The sequence below is a fragment of the Lithobates pipiens genome, unplaced genomic scaffold (assembly GCF_037356315.1).
Source record: "Lithobates pipiens isolate NorthernLeopardFrog02 unplaced genomic scaffold, aLitPip1_a1.2 Scaffold_10, whole genome shotgun sequence".
Lineage (NCBI taxonomy): Eukaryota > Metazoa > Chordata > Amphibia > Anura > Ranidae > Lithobates > Lithobates pipiens.
In genome coordinates this window covers 217216622-217230014 of record NW_027507686.1, presented here as the reverse complement: position 1 = coordinate 217230014, position 13393 = coordinate 217216622, and the positions used below count along the sequence as shown (strand labels likewise).

At 42.6% G+C, this 13393-nt stretch overlaps 1 protein-coding gene across 1 annotated transcript in view; it reads right to left on the bottom strand.

Annotated features, from left to right (window-relative positions):
- Window positions 1-13393, bottom strand: part of MYBPC3 (myosin binding protein C3) — a 207008-nt gene that overhangs the window by 149947 nt on the left and 43668 nt on the right. Inside the window, exons 3-7 of the mRNA XM_077461101.1 lie at window positions 11470-11589; window positions 10140-10220; window positions 7322-7470; window positions 3445-3562; window positions 1843-1891 (exon numbers count right to left, since the gene is read on the bottom strand). Coding sequence (XP_077317227.1) covers window positions 1843-1891; window positions 3445-3562; window positions 7322-7470; window positions 10140-10220; window positions 11470-11589 — 517 coding nt within the window. The remainder of the gene's footprint in view (window positions 1-1842; window positions 1892-3444; window positions 3563-7321; window positions 7471-10139; window positions 10221-11469; window positions 11590-13393) is intronic.

Below are 13393 nucleotides of genomic sequence, written 5' to 3'. Positions count from 1 at the left end.
ATGAGTGGTCATCAGTGCAGGAATATAATAGAAATCTTACAATTGGGGCAATTGTTCCAGTCTGTATAGAATAGCCTTTCTCAACCTTTTTACCCCAGAGGAACCCTTGCAATAATTTTCAGGTCCAAGAAATGCCCTGCTAAAATTCGTCAATTGGTGGTCTTAGGGAAAATGTCACCTCCACTGGTGGTGGTCAGTGGGAAGATTTCTCCCCTTACAGACATATCTCGGGCTCTGCCAAGTGGTGTTGGACCTGGAACTATGCATGCACCATCACATGGAAGGTCAGTTAGCCACAGCTCAAATAACTCCTAGCCACCTCTGGAGGAACCCTGTGGCTCCACAAAACCATGGTGGAGAATAGCTGGTATAGAGGATTTTCATCACGTTGAAGACATTTCCTTTTACTTCCTGTTGTGTCTACAGAACACAAAGTAAAAGTAATCTCCCAAATAAGTGAGGGATGGAAAAATCCAAGTTTGGGTTGTACCTATTCCCTATTCTATGTAAACAAAGATATTTAGGCTTTAGACATACTTTATTTCGAGCCAAACTGTTGTCCCAACCCTATCATAAAGGTCCCAATAAATACGATATGACCCAAAAGACTACATGAAGAGATGAACGTTAATGCCTAAAATGCTCTGCCAGAAAACCACAGAGGTGTGAATGTAGCCTATTGCATTAGGTTTTTAGCAACACCATGCTTCGCTACATGTGCCCCATGCAAACCATAATCAATGTTTTTTTCACAAAGGATAGTCATTTTCAGAAATAGCACTTGGTAAGCATTATGTGGGCAGATTGGATATAAAAAGTGTTTAGCAGGGTTCTACTTTAAAAGGGCAGGATCATTCTAGCCTTTCGGCCCCTACCCCCAGTTTCATTATAAGGGCAGATTTTTTATTTTCATATTAGGAAGACATTCATTGAGATGTTTTAGAAATGTTGCTGGAGCAAAGTTTGTCTACCTGGCGATGGATATCCTCCTTCTTGCCGGTCCTACTATGCTCCTGGATGTATCAGACAAGTTTTAGAGATATACATGTATTGAATTACGCTTGGAAATTACTCCTTTATTCCTCCCAATGCCCCTAGCAAATATTGTCTCAACAAATTGTATAGACATGCTACAACACAATTAAAAACATTCATATGAAAATTCTCAGTACATCTGATGACAAATGTTCAAAAGTTCAAAAGTACTTCAAAATTTGTTTGCTTTTAACATGTGATTTTGGAATGACTGGACTTTCCTGAATGAAAACCAAATGTACTTTTAGAAATTCATTCCGTCGAGAAATAATTTCCATACCACTTTTTCTAATGTTCTCATTACCGCGGTCAAAAACAAATGGTGATTTGACCGTACTAATGATTGGAAAATAGAATGAATGTAAGTAAAATATTTTATTCTAATAGTGTATGGCCAGCTTTAAAAATTTTGCAACAATTTTTTTACCGTATAAAATTGTATACAAAAAAATAAAAGCAAATACACATACATACAGTACATTTTCCCTTTACAAATCTTTTATTGAGTTTGGTGTTTTGCCCGACATATTCCTTTAACTTCCTTTAATGGTGGCATGGGTATCAGGATAAGGGCTCTCCTACTGGTATTAGCCAACCTCCATCCGCTATTCATTTTTGGAATTAGTCTTTTTCTATAACTCAGAATTATTCAGAATATTACTAATTTACTACCCTGACTATATTCATTTTTTTAAATTCTTTAACAAAATAACTCTTAGCTGCCACATTAAACTAACAGGCACTCACTCTCCGGCTGTAGCTTCAATCAGACAGTAAGACAGAAATTTATTTAGGGCAGATACTTACGTCCGCTTGAAAGCAGCACGAATATCAATGTCTCCTGCATTTGAGGCTTCTACACAGAGAAAAAAGGGGAAGAAAATATTGGCATAAGGAAGGATGTACAAGTGGAATAAAATATTAATAGTACATGTATGAATTTCATCTAATACAGTTGATGGAAACTTTGGTAAATCCCCATAAACGTGTAAACCGCTAAACCTTCCTAAGCTGTTGACTCTTGTTTGACAAATCATTTCCACCATATAGTTACTTTGGTTGCAAATAATTTTCCAGTTGATTCAGAGAAAGGCAAAGAAAATCCCTTAGGTCCCATTATACCGGGTGCAGTGGGACTGCGTTAGGGGGCTATTTCAGCGCAGTCGCATCCCAAGACAAGTCAAAATGACGTATCTCCTTTGTGCTTGGTTCACAGGCGGCTTGCACTGAAAAAGTATGACCAGCTATACTTTTTCCAGTACAGCACTCTGAGCCCTTGTACACACGGTCGGAGATTCTGACAGAATGTGTCCGATCGGACCGTGTTGTCGGATAATCCGACTGTGTATGGTCTCCATCGGACTGATTCCGTCGGAATATCCGACAGACCAAGTTTTCCAACTTGTCTATAAAATTTTCCGACAACATGCTCCGGTCGGACATACTCCGATCATGTGTAGCCTACTCCGACGGACAAAGTGCCATGCATGCTCAGATCAAATTCCTAGACCAAAGCTATTGGCTACTAGCCTGAACGTAGTCCCGTCGTAATGAAATAACGTCATCACGTTATATACAATCGGATTTTCCGACAACTTTGTCCGACCGTGTGTATGCAACAGTTTCAGACAAAATCGGTCGGACAAAATCCAACGGATTTGGTTGTCAGAATGATCGACCGTGTGTACAAGGGCTTAGAGGCAATCCACTGCCTTGCACCAAGCAGCAGCCAATGAAACTTAATGAAATGTCACTGTGTGAACAGTGCTGTGCATCTCTGCGCATCGGCACTGCAGCTATCAAACCAGATCCCACCACACCTTAGATGCTGCGTTGTAGTGCAGCGGCTGTTGTGAATAAACCCTTATATAGCATGGTTCAATTTGCTGTAGCAAGTTAAAAAAAATAACTTACTGGTCCCCAATGGACACTCCTTGGATCAGTATTCTACATTATTATTTTGTATAAAAATATTTGTAGCCATTAATATTTTGTGCAGTTGGAAACCCAATACTTTTTAGATACAATCTACTGAGATGACTATTCCATTCAACCAGACTAACTGTGCAACTCTAAAGAACCTTTTTGATTCTGAGCAGTTATTCATTTGGCTTCCGGAGAGTACCATTTTGATTTGTTCATAATATCTTGACCCAAACTCTTGGAGTTGAGAAGCTGAAAGGCATAGTTTGCCCATTCTGGCTTTACTTGTTTTCTGGGGAATACAAAGCCTAAATATAATATTGCCTATATAAAAATCTGACTACAATACCTACTACTCCTGTTCTACATTACTGATCACGCCTTTTTTCCTGATGTGGTTCCATTGTAGGCAGTCATAAACCAATTACTGATAATAAAACTTTTTAAAAATGAAAGCACAATTGAACACCGGATTTATGGCAGTACCATTAACATTCAGATTGAAATTGCAGCTGTCAAATTTGTCCTTGCTGGATACTTCACAGCGGTAGCCTCCTGCATATGTGGTCTTGGCCTTGATAATGTGTATTTCAAAGGTATAAACCTGGATAAGAACACAATAAGACAGTGAACAGGAGATCCTTTACTTAGGCATGCTTTTAATTAAACTTCACTTTGCTATATATAATTTTATCAGTGTCGGCTTGTACCTTACTTTGTATGTGTACTTCATAATTATGTATGTGTAAGGGGGCAGCCATGTTTGCTGATCCCATAGGCAGACTATTGCTTACAACTTTTCAGTGCTACCTATCGGTTGTACTTTATGCTCCATCTCAGAATGCTATAAATCTATAGTAATGATCTATAAATGTACAATGGAATGTTTAAAAATAATGTAAAATCACCCCATCATATGCAAGCAAAAATCTGGTGTATTTGTTACATTCCTGTAGACATGATTAGTTCCACCTTATACCTTATACAAAACAGCTCCACCTTATTCAGTAAGCTAAGTGAACCATTAAGGGTGAAATAACAGAGTCCCTTTAAAGCACATACCTCAAGTTACTAATTCTAGAGCTGGGCAAAGGGTTCAGCCCAAGCATCAGTTCGGGGCCAAACATTGGTCGTTCACCCCGTTCGGGGAACACCCAATTTGCAGGGTGTTCGCCCCGCTGAACGCCCTGCAATGCACTGCACAGTGCACTCTGTGCCCTGATTGGGCTTTGCTGTAAAAGCTGGTTGTTAAGGAGCGGGGCTATTAAGTTGGCCGTGGTGTCCTTAACCTTAACAACCGATAAGTCATCAGCTGTCAATGGCCTTCCCCGCTCACAAATGAATAAAAAAATGCAGGTAAAAGAAAAACGACGTGGGCTCCACCCCAAAATCCATACGAGACTCTTATCTGAGCATGCAGCCTGGCAGGTCAGGAAAGAACCATACCAGGCCACATGCCCTCAACATCATGCATCGGTCCATTACGTCACAAGGGGAGGCGGTGCCACCAGGTGATGTCGTCAGGTGGCCCCGCCCTTGCCTATATAAGAACTGTCAAATGGCGGAGCCTGCAGTAGGCGGGCAGCCTTTACGGACAGCGGGAGCATTTTTTTCAGGTGCGGCGGGTGGTGTGATTGATGATGGACTTACATTGGGGGACACTGTGTTTTTATTACTTTTTGATACTTTTTTGGTGAATGGGTAGGGGTACCCCCTACTCATTCACATAGTGGGGGGCGGGATCTAGACCCCCCTGCCCCAAAGCCCCCCATGTCGAGACACGTGCTCTACCCCCCTTTCCTGACCTGCCATGCTGATTGCCCAGATAAGGGTCTGGTATTGATTTTGGGAGGGGCCCAACATCGTTTTTTTTTCTTTATTTTTTTTAACAGCCGGTGGCGGCAATTGCAACCGTGAGTCAATTTGAATGTGATTTTGGTATTTTTTCTTTAGGAATTTAATTTTTGCTGCAGCATGTTTTATACATTCTACAAATGCGCCAATTTACAGGCAGACTAAGGCCGCGTACACACGAGAGGATTGTCCGTCCAACTTAGTCCGCTGAAACGTGTTTCAGCGGACAATCCGCTCGTGTGTGGGCTTCAGCTGACTTTTTCAGCGGACAGTCTGGCGGACTAAGTCTTTCGGAATTTCCGTAATTTTGTCCGTCCAAACTTGGTTTCAGCGGACAGTCCGCTCATGAGTAGGCAAGTTGGACGGACTAAGTATGGCGCATGCTCAGAAAGGATTTACACGGCCGAAGGTTGCATTGCAGTGTATTGGACGTCGTATTTCTAGTCCCGTCGTACATGCTGTACACGTCATCGTGCAAGCTTTCAGCGGACTGTCTGTTCGTCGTGTGTGGTCAAGTCCGTTCATTTAAAAGTTGGACGGACTGTCTGTCGGATTGTCTGACGAACTTAGTTGGGCAGACAATCCGCCCGTGTGTACGCGGCCTAAGGGGACCCCCACACCCCTTTTTTGGCCAATTACTTGCATTAAGCCTTCAAAATGGGCACTTCTGTTTTTTCCTGTTTGGCTCCCATAGACTTCAAAGGGGTCTGCTGTTCAGGTTAGAACTTTTCCCTTGTTCAAGAGTTCTGCTGCAAACCAAACAAGGGGGTGTTTTCAACATTTCCAACTAATTCCAACCTTCCCCGTGTCTATATTCCTTTGAAAGCCAAACCTTGTATAAGCTTCATGTCAGATGCTTTTGGAGCTTACACAAAATTGATGAAGTTGTCCTCCCTCTCTTCATATTCTTTTTGTGATTAACCACTTCCCGACCAGCGCACGACGATGTACGTCGACAGAATGGCACGGGCAGGCATATTGGCGTACAGGTACGTCCAATATTCGATGCCGCCCTGCCATCGGGAGCGCGCCGCCGGCGGCGTGCTCCCGCGCTGGTCGGGACCCCCGTGAGTCCGGTCGCGGGACCCGGGGACTCGATCGCCGCGGGCATCCCCGCGATCGTCTCACGGAGCGGCCGAATAGAGCAAATGCTGTGTAAACAACATTTGTCTATTCTGCCTAGCAACTAGTGACGCTGATCTCTGCTCCATGTGATTGGAGCAGAGATCAGTGTACACTAAATGAAAGCCCAACCCCCCCACAGTTAGTAACACTCCCCTAGAAACACTTAACCCCTACACTGCCACCCACTGGTTAACCCTTTCACTGCCAGTGTCATTTACACAGGAATCACTGCATTTATATAGCAGTGATTACTGTATAAATGACAATGGTCCCAAAAATGTGTCAAAAATGTCCGATGGGTCCCCCACAATGTCACAGTCACAATAAAAATCGCTGATCGCCGCCATTACTAGTAAAAAAAAAAAAGAATAAAAAATTATTAATAAAAATGCTATAAAACTATCCCTATTTTGTAAACGCTATAACTTTTGCGCAAACCAATCAATAATCGTTTATTGTGATTTTTTTTACCAAAAATATATAGAAGAATACGTATCAGCCTAAACTGAGGAAAAAAAATGTTTTTTTATATATTTTTGGGGGATATTTATTATAACAAAAAGTAAAAAATAATGCGTTTTTTTCAAAATTGTCGCTCTATTTTTGTTTATAGCGCAAAAAAAAAAAAAAACGCAGGGGTGATCAAATACCACCAAAAGAAAGCTCTATTTGTGGGAAAAAAAGGACGTCAATTTTGTTTGGGAGCCACGTCGCACGACCGCGCAATTGTCAGTTAAAGCGACGCAGTGCCGAATCGCAAAAAGTGGTCTGGTCTTTGACCAGCAAATTGGTCCGGTCTGAAAGTGGTTAAGGAGTACTGAACCCTATAGTGGTTTGTTGTAACGTAATATGTGGTATGTGGTCCTGGAGGCTGCTCATCAACAACCATCACTCCCATCTTTTCAATACTTTAGCATCCTCCCCCTCCCATGATAGTGCTGGGGCTGGGTGATTGCGTCCAGGGAGAAGGTCTTAGCTAGAAGAACAGGATACTTGCAATAGCTGTGGTGTAAGAACTGAGTTTCGGGAGAGTGTGTCGGGTAAGTATAGGTGAGTTGGGATGGACTAGTAATAGACTGTCACTTTGCTTTGGATGGACAAAATGAGTCTCTTTAACTCCTTCAACCCCTGTGAGGCATTGTAGAAGCTAATTTACACATGCCCGCATTTAATACAATAAGAAAAAAAAGCAAGAACAAGCTTGTAGTAATGTAAAAGTTGCTTTAAGAATAACTAAAAATAAGCACTCACTAAAAATATATTCTACCTTTCCTTCAAACATTTTTTTAAACTGCAGGTCATGTATATTTCCTAGTTCTACACCACAAATGATCTCTGTAAGACCTCTACGTGTTCTTTAGAGACTCTTCCGCTGGCCACTTACTTTTGTGTTCCGATCATATGTCTCCGAGATTTGTAGGTGTTTGCCAACTTTGGTAGACAAGTCCATCCATTTGCCTTTGAACCATTTCGCCACTGGTTTCTTTATGAGGTTGGTGGCATTCACCTTTGCAGTAAATTTGATGTTATCACCTAAAATGAAAGGGAAAAAATGGGCACAAAAATAAATTATCCAGAGGAAAAGTTTTCAAGTTACTGAGTCCAACCAAAATTGATGCTTAATTCAGCACATCTAAAGGCGTCACATGGACGTCAAAGTTATTACAATTGTCTTTCTTTTTTATTAATAAATGAAGGGTCCAACATGGAGGGTGTGCAAACTAGGGAGGTTTGCTGAGTTTTCTTTAGGTCTGAGGTTCTTTTCTCTGCAGTTTGATGCCTAATGCCGCGTACACACGAGCGGACTGTATGGCGTACTTAGTCCGTCGAAACACATTTCAGCGGACAATCCGCTCGTGTGTGGGCTTCAGCGGACTTTTTCAGCGTGCAGTCCGGCGTACTAAGAATTTCGGATTTTTCGAAATTCTGTCCGTCGTACTTTGGTTTCAGCGGACAATCCGCTCGTCAGTATGCTAGTTCTACGGACTAAGAATGGCGCATGCCCAGAAAGGATTTACACGGCGGAAGGGTGCTTTGCTGTGTCTTGGACTTCCTATTTCTAGTCCCGTCGTACGTGCTGTACACATCATCGCGCAAGCTTTGGACGGACTGTTTGTGCATCCGTGTGTGGTCAAGTCCGTTCAGTCGAAAGTACGACGGACTGTCCGTCGGATTGTATGATGAACTAAGTACGCCATACAGTCCGCTCGTGTGTACGCGGCATAATGTGTAAGGTCTTACTACTCCAGCTTCAGTCTCTATACCAGTGGTGGCTGGTGCTCAAAATTTTTGAGGGGGGGGGGGGGCGCAAACAAACTGAAAAATACTGAACCCCCCATCAATTGCAGCCTCACTGTGCTCATCAAATGCAGCCATTGTGACCATTAAATGCAGCCATTGTGCCCATCAAACGCAGCCACTTGTGCCTATCATATGCAGCCACTTGTGCCCATCATACGCAACCACTTGTGCCCATCATACGCAGCCACTTGTGCCCCATCATACGCAGCCAATTGTGCCCCATCATACGCAGCCACTTGTGCCCATTAAATGCAGCCACTTGTGCCCATCATATGCAGCCAGGCTCGGCCGTCACTTCACTAAACCCCCCCCCCCCACGGCCAGTCTGGCGGCATTTACCGCTCCTCTCCTGGAGTGATGGGGCTCTCCTCTTCGGCGGCTCTCCACCTCAGCAGATCTTCTCCTCAGTGGCTCTCTTGCTCTGCAGCTCTCGTCTCTTCCTCGGCGGCTCTCGACTCTTCCTCGGCAGGAAGTGGCGGCTGCGGCTCCTGTGTACGCTTGTCTCCTCTTACGCCAAAGTGCTAGGCATCCAATAGGATCGTCTAATGCTTTGGCCAATTGGGAGACAGGTCTTACTGACCTGCCTGCTGATTGGCAGGGAGGAACTTTAGTGTGAAAATAACGAAAATTCATTCGCTATGCCACACAATAGGGTGGGATCGGGATGCAGTGCTCTGCGCCCCAAGTCCACCCTATTTGAAGCCTATTAGAGCCTCTGGCTCTAATCATGTGCTTTAAAATACACACCCCCCTGCCTATCCCCACTATAGTATTTCATGTGTCCGGCATCCTGAAAGGGGCCAGGCACATGAATAGGGAGGGCGGTGGAGGCGTCGGGTGCCAGCGCCCGTACGCCCACAATGCATGGGCTGCCACTGCCTATAAATGTATTAAAAAAATTTATACACAGCAATGTGCAGATAACTTGCTCCTGGTGGGCTGTGTGGGCAATAGATGATTCAATATTCCAATAATCACTCAGAACTGGAATAACAATATAGGGAGCACTGACACTTTAAAGCTTAACTCCAACTAAATGTTGGACAGAGATTTTAAACCTTCCCCACTTTTCTCAACAAAAGTGCGTTTGGTAACCCCATTAAAGAAACTTTCCATCTCTTCCTGTCCCTCTGACCCTGTTTCATTGGGATAGGAAGTAAGGGGATAACTCCCCAATGAGGGCACAGAGGGCAATAACAATCTGATACGAGAAAGCAATAGGGCACCACAACAATGTTAATTGAGTTCAGAGTGGTGGCATTAACTCCTTAAGTCTAGAGTGGTCTTTTACTGGATAATCAAAAGAATGGAAGAGCCAACGCATACAAGGGTTCAAACACTCCCCTTCAAGAAGGCTTGATTATTGAATAATTTAAACAAGGCTTGGAGATTTGGAAGCATATATAGATCTTCTATCAATTATTAACATCTTTGTGGCTGCATGCACCCATGTTGTTCATAGTTGTTGGGATATCTTTATCGCCCCAAATCTCCAGGCTTTGTTGAACCTATACGGTAGCCAAGCCCTGATGAAGAGGGAACATGCAAACCCCCAAAACATGTTGACTATTCTAATCCTTTTATTATCCAATAAAAGATCATTCTGAGCTTGATCACCATTGTTGCGGTGTCCTTACTGTTTTCTAGATATCTGGATTCATTTTAAAACACCTGCTTATGCATTGGACACCCTGTTGTGTGCTGGCAGCCTTACTGAAGCAATTCAGTTTGACAAATAAGGTGGACACTAGCTTTGATAATTTTACATTTTGAGATTTGGCTCATCTATTGCATTGCTTCTAACACCTCTCTATCGCAAACAAAGAAAACAGTATTGGCTAGGGCTGGGCTTTAAAGTTAACCAAAACCTCTATATAACCAGTGCAAACCAGGATACTGACCGACAGTCACCTCGCCATCCACTGGTTTTTGCATAAACAGGCCAATTGGATCCTGCGGAGCCTCTGGTTCCGGAGCAGGAGCTGCAGAAACAAAACATTTTTATTTTTAAAAAAAGTTCATATTTCAGAGGAAATTAGATAGAAATAATGACTTTATCAAGCAGTTTGGTGACACCAATCTAGAACACTTATCTGAGCCACAACAAAGCAAACATTTTTATTGTAACCCAATTGGCCACTAAAGTTCCAGCAATGGCCTACTAAATGGTAAGTTCAAGCTTATCTCCAGAGGCAGGACTTCACTTTTAGTCAATGTGGAATTTGAAGTCCACTTATATAGTGTTTGCCTGGGATCAAGGCACCCCTGGCATACCAAAAATGATTAACAAGAACCCTTACACGTTGGAGGCATTGCTAGTTTGAACACTTTTATGGCTATGTAGGCTTCCTTTAATGACAAATGGGTATATTTAACTGCTTCAAATCTTGTACTATTAAACTCCTTATGAACCAGAGCAATGCTTACATTTCCATTATGGACCTATTTATTTGGGGATAACTTTGCCTTTACTTAAGATAACAAAAGGGTGCATACGCTGTTTTTGGGGGACAAATTCCGATTTCTATTTTTATGTAATCTGCAAACAATTGCAAACAAAAAATAAAAAAAAAGGATAAGGCAGGCATAGACAGTGCCAATCTCTGCAGGCTGCAGGAAAAAAATTCACACTATTCCCCCATCAACACAGACATCATTCTCTTCTGCGGAGACACTGTATTCTCCCTGTGAGGGACGAGGGAAGCCGCCCCCCCCCCCACTGGGAGGAGACAGAGGTTATTGCTAGCGGCTATAACAGCCACTACTGATAATCGCAGCTAAATCCGACAGGCTGGTTGTACCAAAGTTGATCGATTTATCCACTTAGTACATTCAGCCTGCCCACACATGGTTTGAATCTCGGCTGTTCCATGCTGAACCAGCTGAGACTGGAACTTTCTATGGCTGGCCTAAGCCAACGTGGGCAGAGACAGCAATTTTACAATATTTGATAAGAATCCACAACTGAAAGTTGTTGCTTGTTTGTGGTAGGTTACAGAAGAATGTGACCCTCATAGACAATGGTCAACAATCAGAAAGTGAAGGGTGAATCCTTCAAACTTGTATACTTGCACTTAGCAATTTGACCCATTAGTGGTTTTAGGTTTCTTTCATTTTGAGTGATGTACAATAAGTCATCGCTACTAGTTGCATTGGGTTACCAAACTGAAACATTTTTTTTTAAATGGGGGTAAGGGTATAATCCACCACTGGATGTTCAGGTATAGTTACCATCAGCAGGGGGAGCATTTGTCTTTTCTTCTGGTGCTGGGGCAGGTGCCTCCGGTGCTGGTGCCTCAGTGGCAGGTGCTGGGACCTCCGGAGCAGGTGCTGGGGCATCTTCTGTTTTTTCTAAAGATAAACACAATCATTTAAATAGCATTGATATCAAGATTTAAAGGAACGTTCAACATTAAACCGTCATTTTTTCCCCAGGAATTAATGTGACTGAGTCAATGTGAGAGCCCAAGGGGCCAACAACCCCTCTAGTCTTTGTGGACTGAAGCCCATCTGGCAAGCTCTGGTATGTGATTTCACTTCTTTTAAAACATTTAGCAATCCTTGATGTTCTTAGAGCCCCATACTTTAAATCTGGTTATATAATCTAATTTAGATTAACAATTATTAACCATTAGGTAACCATTGAGTAGGTAGCTTCTCATAAGTCACAGTTGTTGGTAAATCTAAAGCAGAATGTATTTTGATTGTATGCTCAAACGTGGGTTTCCAGCTTTTATGCTGTATAGTAAAAAAAAAAAAAGAGCTGCTAGAAAATGAAACCATAGCTCACCATTCTGATGTCAGATGATTTCTATCGCTTGCCATACATGTAACAACACTATTGTTCAGTATGTGGATTGATGATTGCAGTTTGTCTATCCAACACACAGTCGTCTTTATCAAAAGGTAGACCCCTTTCAAATCCAACCAAGTTGGATTTTTTTCTTGATTGTGTCAAACGATTGTATCCAGCAATGGATAATTTTGAAATGATTGAATAAAAAAATCCATTATTTGTTTATTATTACATGTGTGGCCAACACAACTTTATTGTGTTTGGTACATTGCAAAGGACCATCTATGCCAGCCAGAAGTTTATGAACTACATTTCCCATGATGCTCATGCACTCTGCAGTGTAGTTGAACATCATGGGAAATATGGTTCCAAAACATCTGGGGTGCCAAGGTGCCATCACTGATCTATGCCATGATTAAAGTGTCTGGGGTAAAACATATCTACAATGCCTGGTGAGAGCCATAGACTCTATGAACTTGAAAACTATTGATCCTTCATCAATTCTTAAATGCTGTCTGTGACCTTGGCACAACATTTTCCCCACGCACGGGGCTGCTGTTAGAAATCATGGGGTCATGTACAGCCACCCCCAACCCCGCCTACACCCCCCGCCCCCAGGGTGAAGCAAAACAGCGCCACTGACTTTATCCACCTACGCCCTATAAATGAAAAAAAAGTCCCACCTCCTGGGCCCCTCTGGTGACCTGATGGGGCCTAGGGAAATGTAATTTAAGCACTAGTAAACAAGTAGGAACAGGGATGTAGTCTAGTAAAAATCCATTCATCCAGTTAGGCAGAAATTAACAATAGAATTGCCCTGGGCCCTCCTGTTTAGCTGATGAGGCCTGGGCCCAGTACAACAGGACCAGTTGTACTGCCTTATCAGAAGCCCTGCCCACACATCTCCTTTTAGTATGTATTTTCTATATGTTCCCATTGGAAATTTTCTAGGAAGTTGAGGTCCACCATATCCTTCTGGATTTTCCTTAGGAAATTTTCTAGGAAGTTGAGGTCCACCATCTCCTTCTGGATTTTCCTTAGGAATATATAGGTAGTGTGCTCTTTAGAGAATAACCTGAAAGCCCTGAGTGACAATGCTTGACCAGAGGTGCTGGAGATCTTCCCACGATGATCAGAGGCAGCAATAAGGAACCAGAAAAAGGTCAAACCCTACATCCACTGAAAGGATGAACTTCAGGCTCACAGCTACATAAGCAGATAAAATACATAAATAGGAGGTGTTTTCCTGCCAAAGGATTTGTATTTCTGAGATTAAAGTGCAACTAAAGCCTAAACCTTTTCTTTTCATTTTTGTTTAGGGTACGGGAGGGTTTTAATCCCTGTAATTATTATTATTAT